The sequence below is a fragment of the Camelina sativa genome, chromosome 7 (assembly GCF_000633955.1).
Source record: "Camelina sativa cultivar DH55 chromosome 7, Cs, whole genome shotgun sequence".
Lineage (NCBI taxonomy): Eukaryota > Viridiplantae > Streptophyta > Magnoliopsida > Brassicales > Brassicaceae > Camelina > Camelina sativa.
The window spans coordinates 5419016-5442053 of record NC_025691.1 but is presented as its reverse complement, the minus strand read 5'-3'; the positions used below and the strand labels follow the sequence as shown (position 1 = coordinate 5442053).

The 23038-nt window shown below is 34.8% G+C and overlaps 1 protein-coding gene across 1 annotated transcript; it reads right to left on the bottom strand.

Annotated features, from left to right (window-relative positions):
• LOC104704342 (cytochrome P450 71A12-like) lies at window positions 926–3222 on the bottom strand. The gene is made up of 5 exons (XM_010420449.2): window positions 2735–3222; window positions 2081–2572; window positions 1713–1997; window positions 1525–1552; window positions 926–1343 (listed from the first exon to the last, which is right to left on the bottom strand). Exons 1-5 carry the CDS (start codon window positions 3203–3205, stop codon window positions 1036–1038), a joined length of 1584 nt encoding a protein of 527 aa, XP_010418751.2. The 5' UTR covers window positions 3206–3222; the 3' UTR covers window positions 926–1035.

Genomic DNA, 23038 nt, shown 5'->3' with positions numbered 1-23038 from the left:
TCCAATACTCTTCTCGCTTTCGATTGATAAGAGTATATCGACGAAATCCTCTTTATGATTACCTGCCTCTACATGTTCTTGTATCACTTTGTCCATAAGATCGCTAAAACCTTGACTCACTTCCTTGATTCTATTATTGAAACCGTTGATCCTATCTATCCATGCCAATTCCGGGATATAGTCCCCGATCGGGAACTCGCCTAAAAGCTCCATGATCTGCCTCACTCGCTTTTTGAGAGCCCTTGCAGTTTCGTCCGCGCTATGTTTCCTTCCCAAGGCAACTCTACTTGTAACATCGCTTGTTATAGCAATAAATATTTCACTCAGATTTTCTGATGAAGAAGAAACACTTGCTTTCTCCAGCTTCTTCAACATCTCCTTCNTTGCAATTTGTGTTCTTTCTTTTTCCTTTCTAGATAAGTACAGCCATTTTGAGTTTTGGTCCCTTTACAGTCAACAGAGGGCCTAACAAGTTGTGTATAATATTTAAGTTGTGCATAATAAGTTTTTCTTTTTTGTCCTGGGTCAAGTTTATATGGATCAATGATCTAGCGGTGAGAAACATGATCTAAGACAAAAACAAAAGATATCTTGATAGGTTCTCTGTTGACTGTGTAAAGGGACAAAAAAAATCTTGCTAGGTTCTCTGTTGACGGAGTAAAGGGACAAAAAAAGTACCTTTCAAAAGGTATTGTCAGGTCAACTAAAAGAAAATATACTCTTAGGAGTTTGGAAATTACTTTTAGGACCTTGGAATCGACTTAACATTTTTGATTGTGTCCTCTCAAAATTACTCCCAACGCTTAAGACTACATCATATATTTGCCTACGTATCTATTAGGAATTCGATATATTTTTTGTTCAACTAAAAGAACTTTGCTTCTATAAATATATACACAGGAAAAAATCTCTTTGGTTGACTTGAGACACGTAAAAAAACACATGTTTATTAATTGTAGAATATATATATTTTTGGTTTCCAAAAGGAAAGAGTTATTTAATTCTTACAAACTCTCTTCTAAAAGAGAAAGCATATTACATAACAGAAGATGGAAACGCAATGAGAGGGAACTTGCGGCAAATATCAAGACCATGTGATTCAGCTAGATCAGGTTGATGATCACCATTTGGACCAGCCTCTACCTTCCAGTCAAATCGGCCTACAAGGTTGGCCACTGTCACCTCTACCAAACCCAAAGCAAGTCCTATGCCTGGACATATCCTTCTCCCTGATCCGAATGGAATGAAGTTCAAATCTTTTCCATGATAATCCAAATCTGAATTTAAGAGTCTCTCTGGTTTAAATTCTTCTNGTTGGTGAGCAGATTCAGAATGCATACACTCTTCATCCAAAACAAGATTTAAAACCATCATTAATTGATTACAAAAATGTACATTTAAAAAATATAAATAATACTAAAATATAATATGTTAGTGCATGAGTGGGTGCAACTTGTAGATTAAAAAAATATATAAAGAGGAATTTAAAAGTAGTAGTGAGGTACCTTCATCTGTCTCCAATACNTTGGATTGCCCAAGCATTGATGATCACCTAGACGCCAAACATGTTTTTTTTTTCAGTTGACTTGAGACGTGTTTGTTGAGTTAAATGTGAACAAGTTTGAAGATTCGTGTACAAGTTTGACTGCTAGGTTAAGAAAATATTTACTTTTCAAATAAGAAGTTGATTGGATAGAAATTAATTAGTGTACCTCTGTCCCTGCGGCAATGTCATATCCCTTTACTTTGACATCTTCACTTAATAGTCTGGGAAGTATCAGCGGAAGAGGAGGATGCACCCTGAGCACCTCTTTAACCACGGCGTTTAGGTATTTCATATGCGCAACTTCTTTTTCTTTCACGTATGTAGTATTTGGCGTCATGGTTGACCGAATCTCGTCTTGGAGTTTCTTCATACACTCTGGATTTCTGATCAGCTCCGTCATTATCCATTCTAGTAGAGTTGAACTTGTTGACGTCCCTCCGATAAACATATCCTGATATAATGTAATGAAAAGTTACTTGTCAATACCCAAAATATATAAAAATGTGACGCTATAGTTGTTAATAAATGACCTACCAAGATCATAAATTTGATGTCGTCTCTTTGAGCTTTTAATCCAATACTCTTCTCGCTTTCGATTGATAAGAGTATATCGACGAAATCCTCTTTATGATTACCTGCCTCTACATGTTCTTGTATCACTTTGTCCATAAGATCGCTAAAACCTTGACTCACTTCCTTGATTCTATTATTGAAACCGTTGATCCTATCTATCCATGCCAATTCCGGGATATAGTCCCCGATCGGGAACTCGCCTAAAAGCTCCATGATCTGCCTCACTCGCTTTTTGAGAGCCCTTGCAGTTTCGTCCGCGCTATGTTTCCTTCCCAAGGCAACTCTACTTGTAACATCGCTTGTTATAGCAATAAATATTTCACTCAGATTTTCTGATGAAGAAGAAACACTTGCTTTCTCCAGCTTCTTCAACATCTCCTTCAACTCCTCTTCTCGTACCGTCTCAAAGGACGCAACCATTTTGTTGGTGAGCAGATTCAGAATGCATACACTCTTCATCCAAAACAAGATTTAAAACCATCATTAATTGATTACAAAAATGTACATTTAAAAAATATAAATAATACTAAAATATAATATGTTAGTGCATGAGTGGGTGCAACTTGTAGATTAAAAAAATATATAAAGAGGAATTTAAAAGTAGTAGTGAGGTACCTTCATCTGTCTCCAATACTCTCCATAGGGACCAAACACCACATCACGACCACCGTTAAAAAGCCCATGAACGGCTTTTGACTTAGGTCGGTTGGCAAACTTAAGATCGTGTGTTTTCAATATCTCATGGGCTGCTTCGCTGGAGGAGACTACGAGTATGGGGGCACGACCAAAATGAAGGAGCATGAGTGGTCCATACCGGAGGCTGAGGGATTTGAGGGCACGGTGAGGGTGGAGGCTGAGCTGGTGGAGGTTACCAATCAATGGTAGTCGCCATGGAGATGGTGGTCGGTTCACTTTGGTTGCGGTTCCTTTGAGGAATTTTCTAAGCAAGAAAAGGGTTAAGAGGGTCGTTACGCACAAAGAGATCATCAATATCATTTCCATTTCTTGAATATTGCTCATGTAGGAAAGTGTTGGATTGGTGATTTGTAACTCATCCGCTCCTTGTAATTTATAGGAGGAACTCATCGTCTTTTGTTGACAAGTATGACCCATTATTTTAGTTTACATACAATAATGCATATAGTACTAGTTTGATTTGATGCTTGCTTCCTTGAAACTTAATAATATTATATTTAGTTTGTAACCGGTGGAAGTCTATACCTCTTGTCTTTTTTGACTAACTAGAGTTTGCAATTCGGTCCTATTATTTGAAAGTACACAATTAAAACTTTTTGCTTATTATCTTTAAACAGTTCCATTATGATTATGAGCATCATTTTTACTNTTTTTTTTTTTTTTTTTTTTTTTTTTTTTGCATTTCTGTTTGTATAGAAAAATAATAGACTAAAATTAGTTTTTGGATTAGACGCAATTTTCCTTCATACAACTAGCTAGTATTCGAATATTAAAAATCTAATTATTGGTGATAGATATATAATATAAATTAGAGCAATTGAGGATAACTTTTGTGTATAAGAACCTTCTTATTATCAAAATCATTTTAGCTACAAATGATAATGTAATAAAATTGAATTTGATTATATTTTTTTTACATAGAAAATAATAAAATATTGAAGCTAGTTTTATATATTTTGATCATTTGATAAAAATAAATCATAAATTTTAGATTAATGAATTTTATATATTTATAATTTTTTGTTACCAACTTATCATTAAAATCAATTTAGAAGTTAAGTATGGCGTTTGTTCAAAAAAAAAAGAAGAAGTTAAGTATGGCCTATTTCCGTAGTTAACATCGATGCAGTTAATAATAATATATATCTTATGTTGTACGTAGTTGTATTTTAATATTTTGATGAAATTGTAAAGATATTCCAAAGTTAAGTATTGAAAAACTAAATGCTTTCAAATTTAGAACTTAGTTTTTAAATAAGTCAAACATATATGATGGTCAGAATAGGATTTGACTCGGGATGTAAAAAACTGGATGGTGACACATATCCTATTTTCTTGTAAGCTTTTAATCTCTTTCGTTGAAAGACTCAAAAGGAGTATATGAGAGGATGTCACAATGGTCTTTGTACATACAATGTCTTTCTTTTTTTTGGTTTGAGAACATTGTCACAATAATCTTTTGTATAAAAGAATCCAGCAAAAGTATCATATTTATATTCTTACATAAAACCTGATTTCGACGATTTTCACCTTCTTTTCTATTAAATTTATTTAATTCGGTTTTGAGTCTAATAAAGTAAGAAAATCAGAAATGGCAAATGGTCAAATACAGTTTTTCTTTTTAATTTGGTTTTCAGTCAAAATGAGTTTGCTTGAAAGAGATACTTAGAAAATAAGCTACTCTCGCTACAGCTACATGGCTCGACGATATGGCTTGTGTCTGTGGTTTGGCTCTCGATCGTATGTGCCTCTTGCTCTGTTTTTCTCCAATTGCTTTGTTTCTGTTTTTTTTTTCAGCTTTTTTTTAATAAGTGAAAGGATGCATATAATGTAAACTGGGTTTTTTTTGGGTTGAATAAATTTTTCATTCATTTAAAAATAAAAGATACTTAAAAATAGTTAAGGTGTTTGAGTCCATAAGTTGGTGATGAACTTAGACGGTTTTCAATAGGCTTGCGACTTTGGTTTGTTCGGATAATTCGGTTCGGTTTGTTCGGTTTTTCGGTTTAATCGGAAATTGAAAACTCTACCGAAACTAACCGAATAAAATTATGGTTCGGGTCGGTTCGGGTTCGGTTAATTTCGGTTTTAATCGAAATTATCCAAAGTTTTTTGAGTTTCGGCGACCGATAGTGAAAATCGCTGTAATCCATGAGTCACTCTGCTCAAGCAGAAGAAAGGAAAATAGAATATTCAAGTAGAAGAATAATTATAATTTGAAGAGTGTAGATATGAGAAAAAAGAAGAAAAAGAACAGCGAAGAAGGGGAGGAATGAAGACGAACTGCAACGAACAGAGAAGCAAAAAGAATGGGATATTTCTTTTAATTTTTTAGGGTTTGAATTTTATATGGGTTTGAAATAAACTGGGCCTTTGTTAGGTATAGCCCAAATTTAATACAGTTTTTTCACCTAATTAAAACAGTAGAAATTAACTGGTTCACTTTACTTGGGTTTTTTCTTCTTTTTCTGGCTTTTATATCATATACATATATAATATATATGTATTTTCTTCTTTGTCGAGATATTAAACCTAGGTTAAAAGATGCAGAGACACCGGCGGCTCGACCACAATCGTGGAAAACAGATGTTGAGAATTACGATGGTGAAGACGAAGACGTCGGCTGAGGAAGATGGTGAAGTGATTCATATCTTTCGGTTAACCGTTCGGATATGATGAACCGAACCGAACCGAAGCAATAACCGAACTTGATTTATAAAGCTGCCGATCGGTTCAGCTCTCTTCACTAAAGCCAACCCGAAAACCGAGAATTTCGGTTCGGTTCGATTCGGTATTCTCGGTTTGGGTAATTATCGCAGGCCTAGTTTTCAAAGTAATATTGATGAACTTAGACGGTTTTCAAAGTAATATTGATGAACTTAGACGGTTTTTAAAGTAATATTGTTGAACTTAAGACTGGTTTTCAGATTTCTTTTTTTATTATTAGTAATTGTATATTCTGAAATTTTATAAAGGTGTTATTGACTTATTGTATTATCACTTGATAAAAAATTAGCTGTTCAGTTTTTTTTTTGACAACATAAGTTAATATTAGTAATAAGTTAATTTTAGATCTTGAAATGGTTCACCTACGGTACTATTTTTTTTTTGTTAACAGCAATTACTAGATCAGCTTGAAAAGAGTTAATTAGGAAAAAAATTGTCTACAAAAATAACACTAGGTGTATTAGAGAATCCGTCTTGACATTTGCACTCCAAATAACTAGTGAAAAAGAAAAAGAAAAAGAATCAAACTCTTTCTTATATAAAATAAAATAAGCAAATATTTGAAAACTGATATTAATTTGTTAGATATTAATTTTTGGGGATTTTCAAAAATACCTTTTTTTCTATATCACTTTTTAAAAATACTCTTTCATGTTGGTTATTTTTAAAAATACCCATTTTCTATGAATAAAATCACTAAATTCTAAATCCTAAACTCCAAATACTAAACTCTAACCCCTTAAAACTATATCCTAAATGCAAAATGAGAACCCAAACCTAAAAAAAAAATTCTAAAAATCAATTTAACATACTGAAATTATGTAAAAGAGGGTAAAAATAAAAATGTTCAAAAAATGGTATTTTTGAAAAGGGGTATCCCAAGAAAGGTATTTTTAACAAATTCTCTTAATTTGGGGGATTTTCAAAAATACCCTTTTTCCTATATCACTTTTTAAAAATGCTCTTTCATTTGGTCATTTTCAAAAATACCTCTTTTCTATGAATAAAATCACTAAATTCTAAATCCTAAATTCCAAATATTAAACCATAACCCCTTAAAACTATATCCTAAATGCAAAATGAGAACCCAAACCTAAAAAAAATTCTAAAAATCAATTTCACATACTGAAATTATGTAAAAGATGGTAAAAATAAAAATGTTCAAAAATAGGGTATTTTTGAAAAGGGGTATCCCAAAAAGGATATTTTTTACAAATTTTCTTAATTTAGGGGATTTTCAAAAATACTCTTTTTTCTATATCACTTTTTAAAAAAATCCTTTCATGTTGGTCATTTTCAAAAATACTTTTTTCTATGAATAAAATCACTAAATTCTAAATCCGAAACTCTAAATACTAAACCCTAACCCCTTAAAACTATATCCTAAATGCAAAATTCTTCCACCACTTTTAAAAAAATTTTTTTGTCAAAGTTTTCTTCCGAGACTTGCCGTCATTAAATTCACATGCAACGAATGTACCTAGCAGTTACCTTTGCAAGAGTAATACTATTGACTTCAGGTTCAATTGACCATAAACACTTCATATCTTCTTCTTTTTTATTCTTTTTTTTTTTGTCAAAAAATGTATAAACTATAAACACATCATAATTGTTAGTATGTACTTATTTGAGAAATGTTTTCTCAAAATGTTTGATGTATTACTCCCTCATGTTTTCTGAATATAAAAAATGATAAAAACCATTACGTTTTTTCAAAAAAATACTAGAAAATAACCGTACTACATGCTAGTATTTTTCTAATAACAAGCCAAACAAATATTTGTGATCCATAATGTGTTTAGGAAAATGCATATATGAAATAGAATATATTTGCCTAACAACATATACATGTAATATATGATTTTATAAATTTAGATGAGTATCTATGTTTTTAGAATATATAAAACCATTACACAACAATTGCAAATTTGACCCGAATGAGGACACTGTAATAAGGCATGGTTAATATGTTTAACCATTACCAAATGGTTTTTCTTACGATTTGGTGTACTCGAATTTGGATTTCATTTTTTAGAGGGACGGCCCCCATTTAAGTGATTAGGAGAAGCACCTTCAATTTTATTGAATATTATAGTCTTTGGAAAGATAGGAATAAAAAGGTTTTCCAAGGTTAGCAGCTAGAGCTTTCTGAGATTATCACTTAGGCTTTGAGTGAAAAATTATTGTGGGAAGAGGTGCAGTCCTTGCCAATGGTTCACCTGGCTTCTTCCGATTCTTTGGCAAACCAGGTTCAGTCATCAGGTTGATGACTTTTGGAAAACAACGGACATAAATTCAGGTTTGGGTTGGTGGTATTATATCTGGGCGAACCAGACTTTTCTGTTGGGAGCAAAATGTATTAGGCAGAGTCCTTCCCCTCTTCATTCGGAACTAGACACACTTCTTTGGGCCATAGAGAGTATTCTAGCCAGAGGTGCTGTTTGTCATAACTTCGAGACAGATTGTGCTGATTTAGTCGCGATGGTGCAGGTCCTTGAAGATTGGCCAGCGTTTTCCATTCTGCTAGATGATTTTCTCTTGCTACGTGCTTCCTTCCCGTACTTTACCATGTTGAAGATCCCTCCTACGTCCAATTTGAGGACGGATTGCCTTGTTCGGTTTTCCATATCGATATTGTCTCAAATCTCTTTTGTAAACTTTACCCTCCGGTTTGGGTTACCAATCTTTCAGTTTTGTTTTATGAATGTTTGGTTAGAAAACAAATATTACAGAACTAATCATATCTTTGATTTTAGAAAGTATTGTCAAATCTTTATATACTTATTTAAGCAATGTTATTAGAAGTTTAACCCTACTATCATGTCGCATATTACAAAAAAGGTCATTGCATTTTAATTAATTTAATAACTAACAAAAGAAAAACTTATATTGGTTTATAAAATAAAAAAATAATATTTTTGAAATTATTTAATATAATTATTTAACAGATTCCATTTATTGTTTCCGAAATTATAGGAAACAATAATAAACTAAATAGAAAAATTATAAAACTTAATTTTATTTATAAAACTAATATTAAATATTTGCATCCCTAAATCGTTTAACAATGACACATATATATTAAAACTAAGATACAACATTCCTTCTATTTTAAAAATAAAAATAATTTATCTAATTTATTAAATATATTTTCACACTGCACATCAACAGTGACATCTTATTAAAATCTAAGAAATCACAAATGTTATATTTTATTTAATATAGTATATACACCTAAACATCAAAAATTTAAGTCGAGATTTCTAAACACGAACGTTATAATACGAATTTTGTTTTATATTTCTGGATTTTACTAAAATTATATAATTCATGGATTTGAACATTTTATCATGTACCAAAGACGGATTGAATTAGAGCATGAAACTAAGTTAACTTAGTTGTAAAAGTTTATAAAATGTATGCAGTAAATCAATTGAAACTTCTACTATTATTTTATAACTAACAAACTACGGTAAAGTTATAACTAACAAACTACAGTAAAGTTATAACTAACAAACTACAGTAAAATTTATGCAAATAATATATATGATTAATTAACTAATTATCAAATAGTAAATACTACTTTTTTGGAAAATAGTTAATACTAGTTAAACTCTATTGTGTAATTCGTTTATTAATTGATTGTTGGATTTTAAATAGATATGAAGAGAAAGATAGAACCCATGCATGCTATTTCAAAACCCATGTGTAATTTTCAAATCCATATGAAATAGAATTTAAACCGCATGAAAAATTCATTTATCCCTATATAAGTAAAAGAGAAGTACAAAATCGATTATGGGTCGGGTCAATTTCCAAAAATTACCTGAAATTATGAAATCGGATTCGGGTGCAAAATATCCGCTGGGTTTATAGTGGGTTATCGGGTTATAATTTAAAATTAAAATTTAAATAGATTTTCCATAAGTGAACCACATTAGTTACGTGAATATTTTGCGTTCCTGTAATTTAGGAAACTATCAATAATTATCGATTAATATTTAATCCGACAAGAACTTTACCAAAATTTGCAAATTGAATCAAACTAAATATAGCATATACCATAAATAACTTCTAATTAAAATTAAAATATTAATATATAATAGATTCCTGTATGAAATTTTTAAAAAATGAAATTATTATTTTATATAAGAAAAAATATTTGATATAAAAAAAAATATAAAAGGCATATACATATATAGCAAAGTTTAACATTATTTTAATATATAAAAATTAAAATTATTATAGATATTATTATTATTAAAATATTTACCATTAATTTTGTTAATTTCCTAATATTTAAAATTTTTACTATCATTATTTGGATATGAATAGAAACCGGAAAAATGAAAACAACAGTAATATTATTAAATTTCCTATAATAAAATCGTATAACAATTACAAGGAAGTTACTATTTTTATGGGAAAAAATCTTTTATACTAATTGTCACAATTAATAACCAATTTTTATGGTAATTTTTCATATTAATTTCTCCTAATAAATGTGCATATTTTGAAAATATATAATTATATTTAAAATTAATAATAAATTGTTGGATACACTTTAATTGCTCCTTATAAATAAAGAGATGTGTCAATATACTTTCATGATGGAAACATATTCTTTTCTTCTCTCCCTCTCTCTTAGTCTCTTATCATACATTATAATATTACCTCTTCCTCATTTTTAATATGATGGTTGTTCATCTATATCATATTGTAAATTATCATATGGATTTTTAATAGCAATATAGGATTTGCATATTTTCAATCAATTTGGATAGCTATTTGTTTAATAGAGCAAATCGATCTATGTGTGTTTACAATAACAAAATATGCAGTTCTATAAAACTCACATGTTATTATGCAATCTGGGTATGTATACAATTTCATCAATATTATTTATGGTTTCATATACATTAATTATAATCATATATTTTATAATATAAATATTATTTAAAATATCATGATATTTTTAAGAATACACAGAATGGTTTGCAAAACTCACAATCATATTATAGAGCGGGTTTGTCCAAAATAAAAGAAAGAGCGGGTTAGTAATATTTTTTTGCCGATGTAATTTTTTACAAATTGATCCGTCAAAACATATATTATATGTTGTACTTTTAACAAATAAATTATTTTACAATATTTTAAGTTTATTGCTACTTTTAGTATAAATATTCCTCGCGCTGTAGCGCGGATCCGCTTCTAGTTAGTTTCTATATAATAGTTTACTATCTATACTAGTATTTTTGCAGCAGTTTTTGTCAATTAAATCGGTTTTGGAAAGTTTAAGCATTTATTGTCATTGCATTAAATCGATCCCATTCATTTTTATGGGCCAATGTTTGATCATAATCGATGTCCTTATTTGTAAAAAATAAAATAAAAATTTGTCTGACAGTGTACCGCAGATCCTGATCTAGTTTATTAGCTATAATTTATAATTAAAAGATATATCTATGAATATTTATTACGGTTAAGGAAACAAATTAAACTGAATAAAAATTATTAAAATTTGGACACATGTTAAATCAAATTTTTATATCTTTGAAACACTATCCTTACCCGATATGGAACATTCATTTCATAGTTTTACTTAATTGATTGAGTAAGTTATGTTTGTTTAAAAAATTCGATTCACCACATATGTGAAAACAAAAATACATGTTAATGTATTATATGAACTATTTATTTATTCAAATGTTTTCAGAATACGGTTGAACAAAGACGGGAGAAGAATTTGAATAACATTTTGGGAAAGAAAATAACAATCATTTTGATATAATATTATAATTTAAAATCACGTCGTGATTTGTATGGACGGTAAACGTTTTTAAAATCTCCTGGACGCAACAAACCAACTGTCAGATACAAATAAGCTCACGGACCGAGAGTAAACGTGGGGTCCACTAAACAAAGTATGTCTATAGACTGGGAGTAGACATGGACTGTAACATCCGCGAACCAGAAATTTGATTTCTGGTAGGGGTGTCGATCGACACTCCTGGTGGTGTCGGTCGACAACATTCGTGGTTGGTCAAATCGGTTCGATTTTAATCTTCTGGTTTGCATGGTTGGTTTGGGGAAGCCCTAAACTCGACTATTAAAATGAAAAGTCGACTTCTTCTTTCTTCTTTAGCCATTTAGTTGCAGAGAGAAGAAGAAAGAGAGAGAGAAGCTTTCCAGTGAGTTTTGTGAGGTTCTTTGCTTGTTTTTGAGAGATCTGTGCTTGGGGAGTGAGATCTAAGGCTAAGAACGTGGAAAGAGCTTGTTGTGGAGGTTTCTGGTCGTGGGTTGGTCGTTTTCCTCATTGATTGGCAAAGGTGAGTGCATGACCATGGCTTATCTAAGTCTGAGAATCCTTTGTTTGCTTGTTTTGTGGTTGTTTGTGTTGTATTCTTTTGACTTTGTGGTCGGTTGGTGGTTTCCAGGAGTTTCCAGGAGTTTTGGATGGTTTTGGACGACTCGGAGGATTTGGGAAGCAGACCTTCGACTTTTGGCTTCATGCAGATCATGTTGTAGAGTCGGTGACAGATCGACACTAGGTGGGTGTCGCTCGACACCAACTTGTCTGTTGCGTGGTTTCCTGGTTTGCTGTGTTGTTTTGTGGTTTGTTAAACATTGGAATCTCAGTTGCTTATGTGTATAGCCCAATAGATGGGAGGATTGCCTCACTAAGTATTTATGATAATACTTACGCATCTAAATTATTGTTTTTGGTGTGCAAGTATGTGATGTGGAATCATGGCGATGAGGAGGAGGATGATCTAGGATCTCGTTTGTGTGTTGTTGGATATATTGTTTATGTTGGAACCTTAGCTAGTGTTATGCTAGGTTGGTGGATAGAATGGTTAGGAATGTTATTGTATTGATGATGTATTGGTTTTGTATTGTTGGTATGTTTCCGCTGTGCATATTGGTTGTTATTGGTTTAATGAGGAGTTGTGGTTTGGGTTGGTTTAATTAAGTAGTATGGGATGCTTAATTATATATTTTATTTATTATTAAAAAAACTGGGTCGGGTTGTTTCAGTTTGGTATCAGAGCCCTTACGGTTCTAGGATGGTTAACTGGATGGTTTAGAGCGGTTTTGGAATTTAATTGGTTGAATTATTTTCCTGTTGTTAGATGCATGTTGTTCTGTGATAGAATTGTCTATGAGTAGTTAGTCAATTTGTTTGTGGTATGGAGTCCTAGTATCATCCTCTTCGAGCCTACTTTGTGATTCCACGATGAGTTGGGTTCTTTGCGTAGTTAGGATCGTTTTGTTTGCTTAGCCTTCTGTTCTTGGTGGTACATATGGTTAGAGGTGTGGGAGCTGCTGGTTGTGGGCGTGGTCGTGGTCGTGGGCGTGGCCGTGGCTGTAGCCGTGAGCGGGGACGGATTCCCGAGGTCACTGAGAGTGTTACCCAGAGCATGGCCAGTGAGGAGGTGGCAGAGTCGCAGGTTCATCCTAGTGTGTCTGGAGACCTAGCTGGTGGTGGTATCGGCAGGGTGGATGGGCCCGATGTCGGCCACGGTGTTGCCCTAGGTGTGGGGGTTGTAGCGGAGGGTGTTCCAGGTAGAAAGGATGTCTTGGCAGACTTGCTACCTCACGTTTTGGCGCGGCTTCCAGCATTTGTGCCGCCAGTGGATGGTGGGCAGGTTCCAGTTATACCGCCAATGGATGGTGGGCAGGTTCTAGTTGTGCCGTCAGTGGTTGGTGGGCGAGGTCCAGTGATGCAACCTGTAGCTGGAGTGCAGGCAGGCGTGCAACCAGGAGCCGAGATAGTGGATGCTGAGTAGGTTCAAATGCTGGTGCAGTTACGGCATGTGGGAGCGGGATTTTACCCAAAAGACACAGATCCGAGTGCAGCGGATGAGGGGAGAGAGGGGATGGAGGATATTTTCCAGTCGCTCTGTTGTCCCGACCATTATCGGGTGGACTAGGCAGCACACTACCTTTTGGGGGATGCAAGGGTCTGGTGGAGGTCGGTGACGGCACAGAGGGTGCAGCGTGAGGTGATTTGGATGGACTTTGTGAGAGAGTTAAACACTAAGTACTTTCCACAGGTTGCACTTGATCGCATGGAGGTGCGGTTCTTGAGGTTGTCTCAGGGTAACCGTACTGTGCAGGAGCTAGACGCGGAGTTTAGTCGGCTTGTATTGTATGCAGGTCGGGCTTTGGAACCAGAATCGGCTCAAGTGCGGAGGTTCTTGTTGGCTCTGCGTGACGATCTGAGGACTCGGTGTAGGGTGAGGAGTTACACTACTAGAGCGGAGCTGGTAGAGGTTGCAGTTGGGATAGAGAATGACTTGAGGTCACATGTAGGGATGGTTAACCCTACTGTGCAGATAGAAGAGATATTGGGGAAAAGCATTTCGGGCAAGGATAGCAAGTCGGAGCAAGGGCATAAGAGGAAGCGAGAGGACATGTCAGTAACAAACCAAGGTGGGCAGGGATGCTATGGGTGCGGGAGCATGGATCAAAGGTTGGTAGGCTGTCCCAAGAGGAGCGGGCGGCAATATGACATTCCAGTGTGCTTTTAGTGCAAGGAGGTGGGACATATCAGACCATAGTGTCCGAGGTTGCAGCAGTTGACAGTGGGAGAGGTGCAGTCGAAGGAAGGCCCGGGCACCAATCCCGGAGTTTAGATTCTTTATGTTTTGTTTGGTTTTGTTAAGTTTTTCTTTTATTTTGGAGCTGTAAGCGTTTATTGGACTTGAGGATTTAATAAGATGAGTATTTCTTCATTTTGGCTCGTGTTTTCATTGAAAAGAGAAATAGCTCGAGTTTCTATAATTGGAAGTTTCCATAAATAGAAAGTTTCCATAAAAAGGAGGTTTCCATAATTAGAAAGTTTCTAAAAATGGAAAGTTTTGTGGAAAATGTGGCGATCTTTGTGATGATCCTGCGGGATGTGTGCATGGGTGGTGGTCTTTGTGACGTTTAGTATCATGGTATTGAGTGGTCTTGGAGACGCTTGTGCCTTGATAGGGGTCTTAGTGACAGTTTGTACCTTGACAGTGGTCCCGGTGACAGAGTTCTTGGTGACACTTGTCAGCTATAGTGTTCTTGATGATGTGGGGGTACCCTGGCAGTGGTCTTGCTGACAGAGATCTTGGTGACGCTTGCCAGTGGTAATGTTTCTATGTGATGTTTCGTGTCCTGACAGTGGTCTTGGTGATAGAGATCTTGGTGACGCTTGTCAGTGGTAGGGCGTTCTTTGTGATATTTTGTGCCCTGACGGTGGTTTTGGTGACCGAGTTCTTGGTGACGCCAGTCAGTAGTACTGGTCTTAGTGACGTCGGATACCTTGGTGGTGGTCTTAGTGACGCTGGGTACCATGGTGGCGGTCTCGGTGACGTTTGTAGCCTTTGTGGCGGTCTTTTTGGACATTTTTTGTGGCCTTAGTGGCGGTCCTGTGGGACGTTTGTGTGGTCTTCGTGACGTGTTTAGAGTCTTTGTGACATGTTTAGGGTTTTTGTGACGTTTTGGTAGCCTTAGTGGCGAGTGTTGGCCGTGGGACATTGCGATGTTCCAGCGAGAGCCATATAGGTAGTTCTGGTCAGCGTGGTACTCGGTCGAGCTCTNCTGTCCCAAGAGGAGCGGGCGGCAATATGACATTCCAGTGTGCTTTTAGTGCAAGGAGGTGGGACATATCAGACCATAGTGTCCGAGGTTGCAGCAGTTGACAGTGGGAGAGGTGCAGTCGAAGGAAGGCCCGGGCACCAATCCCGGAGTTTAGATTCTTTATGTTTTGTTTGGTTTTGTTAAGTTTTTCTTTTATTTTGGAGCTGTAAGCGTTTATTGGACTTGAGGATTTAATAAGATGAGTATTTCTTCATTTTGGCTCGTGTTTTCATTGAAAAGAGAAATAGCTCGAGTTTCTATAATTGGAAGTTTCCATAAATAGAAAGTTTCCATAAAAAGGAGGTTTCCATAATTAGAAAGTTTCTAAAAATGGAAAGTTTTGTGGAAAATGTGGCGATCTTTGTGATGATCCTGCGGGATGTGTGCATGGGTGGTGGTCTTTGTGACGTTTAGTATCATGGTATTGAGTGGTCTTGGAGACGCTTGTGCCTTGATAGGGGTCTTAGTGACAGTTTGTACCTTGACAGTGGTCCCGGTGACAGAGTTCTTGGTGACACTTGTCAGCTATAGTGTTCTTGATGATGTGGGGGTACCCTGGCAGTGGTCTTGCTGACAGAGATCTTGGTGACGCTTGCCAGTGGTAATGTTTCTATGTGATGTTTCGTGTCCTGACAGTGGTCTTGGTGATAGAGATCTTGGTGACGCTTGTCAGTGGTAGGGCGTTCTTTGTGATATTTTGTGCCCTGACGGTGGTTTTGGTGACCGAGTTCTTGGTGACGCCAGTCAGTAGTACTGGTCTTAGTGACGTCGGATACCTTGGTGGTGGTCTTAGTGACGCTGGGTACCATGGTGGCGGTCTCGGTGACGTTTGTAGCCTTTGTGGCGGTCTTTTTGGACATTTTTTGTGGCCTTAGTGGCGGTCCTGTGGGACGTTTGTGTGGTCTTCGTGACGTGTTTAGAGTCTTTGTGACATGTTTAGGGTTTTTGTGACGTTTTGGTAGCCTTAGTGGCGAGTGTTGGCCGTGGGACATTGCGATGTTCCAGCGAGAGCCATATAGGTAGTTCTGGTCAGCGTGGTACTCGGTCGAGCTCTGAATTATTGCTCTAGAGATATGAGATCTCGAACAACTCATGAGGGGACGGTTAGGTTACTGTGTATCGTTATCTCGAAGGACTTTTTGGCCTAAGGGTATAACTGGTATATCGACTTCTGGTGACGATCCGAAGGCGTGTTGTAGGGTGATAGCCCGAGAGCTAGATTCGACTTCCTGATACCATAGCTGGAGGGCTGAGGCCCGATGGCGAGCCAGTAAGACTCGAAGGTTGAGACTGAGAGCAAGGGAGATGCATGAGTTGAGAGCGTATAATGTCAAAGACGCGGTTATTGGCCAGATTGAATCCTCATAGGTAGTCGGAGGATGTGCGGGCCATAGTGTTGGTTGCACGGGAGATCCTTGACTGTTGGTTTGGTGCTAGATTCGGGGACGAATCTATGCTGGTGGGGGAGAATTGTAACATCCGCGAACCAGAAATTTGATTTCTGGTAGGGGTGTCGATCGACACTCATGGTGGTGTCGGTCGACACCATTCGTGGTTTGTCAAATCGGTTCAATTTCAATCATCTGGTTTGCGTGGTTGGTTTGGGGAAGCCTTAAACTCGACTATTAAAAGGAAAAGTCGACTTCATCTTTCTTCTGTAGCCGTTTCGTTGCAGAGAGAAGAAGAAAGAGAGAGAGAAGCTTTCCAGTGAGTTTTTGTGAGGTTCCTTGCTTGGGGAGTGAGATCTAAGGCTAAGAACGTGGAAGGAGCTTGCTGTGGAGGTTTCTGGTCGTGGGTTGGTCGTTTTCCTCATTGATTGGCAAAGGTGAGTGCATGACCATGGTTTATCTAAGTTTGAGAATCCTTTGTTTGCTTGTTTTGTGGTTGTTTGTGTTGTATTCTTGTGTCTTTGTGGTTGGTTGGTGGTTTCCATGAGTTTCCAGGAGTTTTGGATGGTTTGGACGATTTGGAGGATTTGGGAAGCGAACCTTCGACTTTCGGCTTCATGCAGATCGACACCAGGTAGGTGTCGGTCGACACCATGTTGGGGTCAGTGTCGGTCGACACCATGTTGGGGTCAGTGTCGATCGACACCAGAGTGGTTTCCTGGTTTGCTCTATTGTTTTGTGGTTTTTTAATTATTGGAATCTCAATTGCTTGTGTGTATAGCCCAGTAGATGGGAGGATTGTCTCACTAAGTATTTATGATAATACTTACGCATCTCAATTGTTGTTTGTGGTGTGCAGGTAGGTGATGTGGAATCATGACGATGAAGAGGAGGATGATTTAGGGTCTCGTTTGTGTGTTGTTGGATATATTGTTTATGTTGGAACCTATGTTAGTGTTATGATAGGTTGATGGATAGAATGGTTAGGAATTTTATTTTATTGATGATCTATTGGTTTTGTATTGTTGGTTTGTTTCCGCTGTGTATATTGGTTGTTATTGGTTTAATGAGGAGTTGTGGTTTGAATTGGTTTAATTAAGTAGTATGGGATGATTAATTATATATTGTATTTATTATTAAAAAAAACGGTTCGGGTTGTTTCATGAACCCATTGAAAAATGCCAGTCGGTACGTTACAATATATATCTAATTTTTAAAAATTATCAAAATGTAACCCATCTTTAACAATATTAAAATTTATTAATTAACAAACTAAGAAAACTACTAAGTTATATATTAACTGAATAATCAAAATGTTGACTACTTAGGTTAAAATAACTTACACGATGTAACCTAGTTATCGAATGGGTCAGTCAATTTTGTAAGTCATAGTCCTCTTCAGAATTGACTACTTATATTCAAAGTCCTCGTATATTTTTATATATACTGAAAAGCATTATGTTCACGTTATTCGTTTTCGAAGACTATCAAGCCAAATTTGTTGATTTTTAGTCTCTATAATGAAGCATTGTGCTTCTATTAGAAGACTATTAAGCAAAAGTTGCAGATCTTTAATCTTGAAAATCAAGAATTTGGGCACCTGACTATCTAAAAGTATCATTTGAATAGTTGGTGTTAACTACATCATATAGTCTATATGAAACTACTCTTTTTAAGGTTATTTTGATTTTACCATTTAATATTCTTACTATTTTTTTTCCTTTTACAAATTTGAGAGTAACACAGTGCAGACTGTCCAAGCTTGAACATAAGAAAATAGGACGGAACATAAGAAAAATCATCCTAACATTTACACCCAAAAAGAGTTACCTAAGAAAAACCTATAGACTATCATACATTCTATAGACTATCATTATAAATCCAAAAAAATTTCAAATCGACCAACATGTATAAGCAGACATTTCAGAAGCCGCTACTCATAAAGCTAAAGAGTACAAATCACTATTAAAAATAGTAACTCACACTTGCTAATGCCTTTATAAGACAATATTCACAATACAGTCTTCAGTGAAAATTAAATCACTATCCATCATTATACAAATTCAAATAATAAACTCAACATACTAAACCATTTCTAATAAAGAGAGTTCAGAAGCATAGTCTCATATAATAAAACTTTGAAGATTTCATCAAAAGATCCAAAATAAGTTATGCAAATCTCTAATTGAGATAATTCAAATGCATCATAGAAAGTTGTACAACATAGACAATTGTCGAGGATATACTCAACAACTGTTGAAAAGTAAATAAAGAAAGAGATTATTGCATATCCGCAAATACCACCCTCACCTTAGCCTTAACTTGTTGGAGACTTACAACTTGGTTTTCCATTAACAAAAACATATATTCATGCATCACATTACTTCTGCTGAGCTTCAGCTCAATCCAACCTCGTCTGCCAAACCAAACAGTGCAACTTGTCACAATTTATTTTACTCTGCCAAATCAGTCTCTGAAACATACAAATAAATGAAGAACTAACCGTTGGAAAGCAATCCTACCGTTCATTATCTATTCAGTAGTATCTATTCGGAATACTCTCGGGCCTCCAAATGTGTTCCTGAAGTTTCTACAATAGTACTGTTTTTTTTTTTGGATTCCTGCAATTACTTTACCAGGAAGAAATTTACATAACTTCTTGAATTTGATTCCGATTGATTCTCCGTCAGCGACTGTAGATTCTTGACAGCAAGACCTTTCTAAAGCCACTTTATTTGTGATCTGAGTCCTTCTGGCTCGATGAGAATCTATTTCACAAAACACGAACTCATATATGCCTCTTTTTGCTTATTTCTCTTCCTTATTCTTTCTTTTGCTTCTCTCCTCTAGTACTGATACCAGTAAGAAAATGGAAGTCAAAATTTGATTAGTTAACACCATTAAATATTTTAAAAATTGTAAGACAACAAAAATCAAGTCATAGATAGAGGTAACACTTCTACAACTTCTGCTTCTCCTGACAAACCAAATCAAATTACGTCTAATGTAAAACAAGTCACTCTCTAAATAGTTAACAAAAATTTACTATGTCTAGATTTTTTTATCATTCACCGGTATTTGGTTTATTTATCTTCATCATTATCTTTATTCTCTCTGGTGTTAGGCCGCCTCAACTCATTGCTTTTAATGAAACATATTGGTTGACTATATCTATCCTTTTTCTCGAGAAATACAATGACACAAAGACTTGTTCATGACTGTTCTTTATTCAGCAACTCTCATGGCCTCTTCTCGAGTTTTTCTTGAGTCAATGTGGATTTTACCCAGCAGGCACCTGGAATCCATGGACACTCAGGGAAATTTCAAAGAAGAAAACATACATTCTTCTGTTATTTATTGTGGAAGTTAGTAGGCCAAGTTGAGGAACCCATACCTTTGAACTGTTTTTTCAGTTTTTACTGAGGACTGATCCCATACTTGTAGAGTTCACACTTCCACTACTAAAATCAGATTCAATAAAAACATAACTATCTCACTTCCAAATTACAAGACCTACGAATTGAGCTACAAACCCTTACTCTTTCAAAAACCCAATTCGAAACGAAACACAAAAACAATATAACCAAGGAGGAAGAGGAATAAATCTGAATAATAAAAAACAAAACTTTGATAAAACCCATAAGAGCAAATTTGGGGAAGAAAGTAAAGTAGGGTTAAACAATTAACCTTGAAGAACTTGAGAGATGAAATGGAAGATCTGTTCATGAATCCAGAATTCATTGTAAGAGATAAAGAAACCCGGAAAAGTAAAAATGATCTTTGGCTTCATCTTTGTCAGTGACCTAGAGCAGATGGGAAAAAGAAGAAGAAGATATCGGGTTTTTTTTTTTGGGGTTTGGGATGTTTACACAAACAAAACCCTTAACTTATTTTCTTCCTTTGTGGGTTGGATTAAAAAAATTGTGAAAGGTGTTTGATTTTGCCTTGCTTCTGTTTGTTTCGGTAATTTCCTAGGGTTGATCGTGTATTCGGGTTTACGAGTAGATATTTTCAATTGAAGTCGGTAAGTTCTCAATACTTTGTTGTTTCGTTACTTTAGTTTTTGATATGTGTAATCTTTGTAAGTGTTCTAATATTTTTTAATGTTTTGTGGCTACACCACTTCACGTGGCAAGAATCTTTTAGTTATAGGGTAAGTGAGAAGAGTGCCATGGATGAATTCAAGAAGCAGAAGAAGATGGTAAATTTCGTGTGGAGACCTATCTCCACTCAATCCTCTTCAATTATTCCAGGCTAGCATCTTTTACTTAGGCTGTTTAATTGTATGGTTTTGTTCAGATTTAAAAACATTCCATCTTATATTGCATTCTTATGATGAGACAGAAGCTGGAAATGACGTCTGAGAAGCAGCTCAGTGTAGCAAATCAAGTGATATTTCTGAATAAGTTATTGAAGGAGGAAGGAGTGAGACAACCTCAGTTGTATCCGCTGGAAAGCATTCAGCTACTTGAAGTTTCTTGTAGCCTCTTGTTTCAGTTACTTTAACTGACTTTTTTGTAACTGGTTTTAGGTTGGGGCTTCTTTGATTAAGTTCATTAGAGGAAAAGAGTAAGATTTCTAGTCCCGGCGTATCAAGAGCAGCGTCGGACATCAGCTTCGCTATATATTCAAACAAATGTGACACATTCATTTAGTATTTAGACCCATTAAATGTTACAAATCACGAAAATATTTAGATTTATTTTAACTACACGTCTACGAACCGTAAGCAATAGCAGAACCAACACCAGCGAAAACAAAGAGCAAAGTGGAGATTATCTCAGCGAGGTACACTCTTAGAGAAGCCAAGCTGAAGGAATCACCAAAAGAACCAAAGGCAACTCCAGCCATTGTTGTAGAGGAAAGAAGAAAATGCTATAAGTTTTTTTTGGTTAATGAAGGAGATGATAAGACCTGTTGCATGCCCTTCTCTTTATATAGGAGATTCTTCATATATTCATGCATAATCTATCTTAACATTTTTGAAGTACATTTTTTTAACATCCTCTCTTATCTTTTATCCAAACAAGTCTCAACTAAATTCTCTACAATCGTTACAACCAAACATAATCATTTTCTTATTTGATAATATGGATTTCCTAAAATATATCTATCTAATTTAAATCAATATGTTAGATTAAAATATAATTCTCCTTTCATTTTTATTTAATCTTATATTTAATTATTTTAATTACTATTTAATACATAAAGTTAATAAAATTTTAGATTTTTTTCAGCATATAATGTGATTTGAATTTTTATAAACGAATATATATTAAAAATTGTCTTAGGATATTTGTAACCAAACAAATATATCCACATATAGAGCTCGAAATACATTTTTGGAGTACAATAGGGTGCCATCACTTTTTGCCAACTTCGGGTCGAAGTTTAACTAAAATTATAACCGATTCAATTATCTGGATCCTTCTTAAGATTGCAAAATATTTTGGGCCGGTTTTTAATCTATAGCGTACTTATTTACATCCAATTAATGTCAATTAATGCTCATTGTATCTTAGGAAAGATCTAATTTGCATGCCGAATTTTTAGGGCCGAGTTTGACAAAAAGAATTGATAACCCAAATTATGTAATCAAATCCTCTTAATCACATCCCTATAATATAACAAATAATTCAAGATGAGTACATCTTAGGAAATATCTAATTTGCGTTAAATAAACGATTACATATTTAGTAAGATCTTATTAGCTTTAAATGTACACTATTAATCTAATAATATCAATTGAGAATCATAATAAGAATATGTCAGATTATTTATTCCTAAATCATAACTAACAAATCGTAAAATGTATATTCTCAACTTACGAATCAAGAGTTTCTACAAAACTCTACCTACAACCATTAATAATATATATATCAATAAAATAATATACCCGTGGTGTACCATACTCTAAAACGTAGTTTAAACTATAAAGCTACTGTCCTTAATGAGTTTTTTGTGGTGGGGTTGGAAACGACTTAATAAATGATTTCATGTGTTGCCGTTTTACTCTACATCTATTCGTGATTTGGGTTAGGAAGGTGCTTACGAAAGCTAAAGTAATGACATTTTACGTAAAACAAACAAACTCAAATTCTTTGTATTATACATTTTTGCTTAGGTGTATTAATGTTTTAATTTGATAGGCTACTGTTTTTTTATGTGTCAACACCATGTTCATGTTCAATGTTCATGCTGATGTGTCAACACCATAAAAAAACGTTCTACTTTTATTGTATTGATCCCTATTAAGTTGTTCAACTAAATTATTAACAAAAGAAAATATATAAATAAAGAATCTTGTTTAAAAAAACCATCTCACCTAAACAAATAATGGAAACACTCCTCAATTAAAGTTTGTTAACATTACCAAAAAAAAAAATACTAAAGTTTGTTTAAAAATGAAAAACAACTTCTAACCTTAAATAATTATCGTGAATTTGTTAACTACATTTTAGTTTGTTAACTTGAGAATTTGAAATGTAAC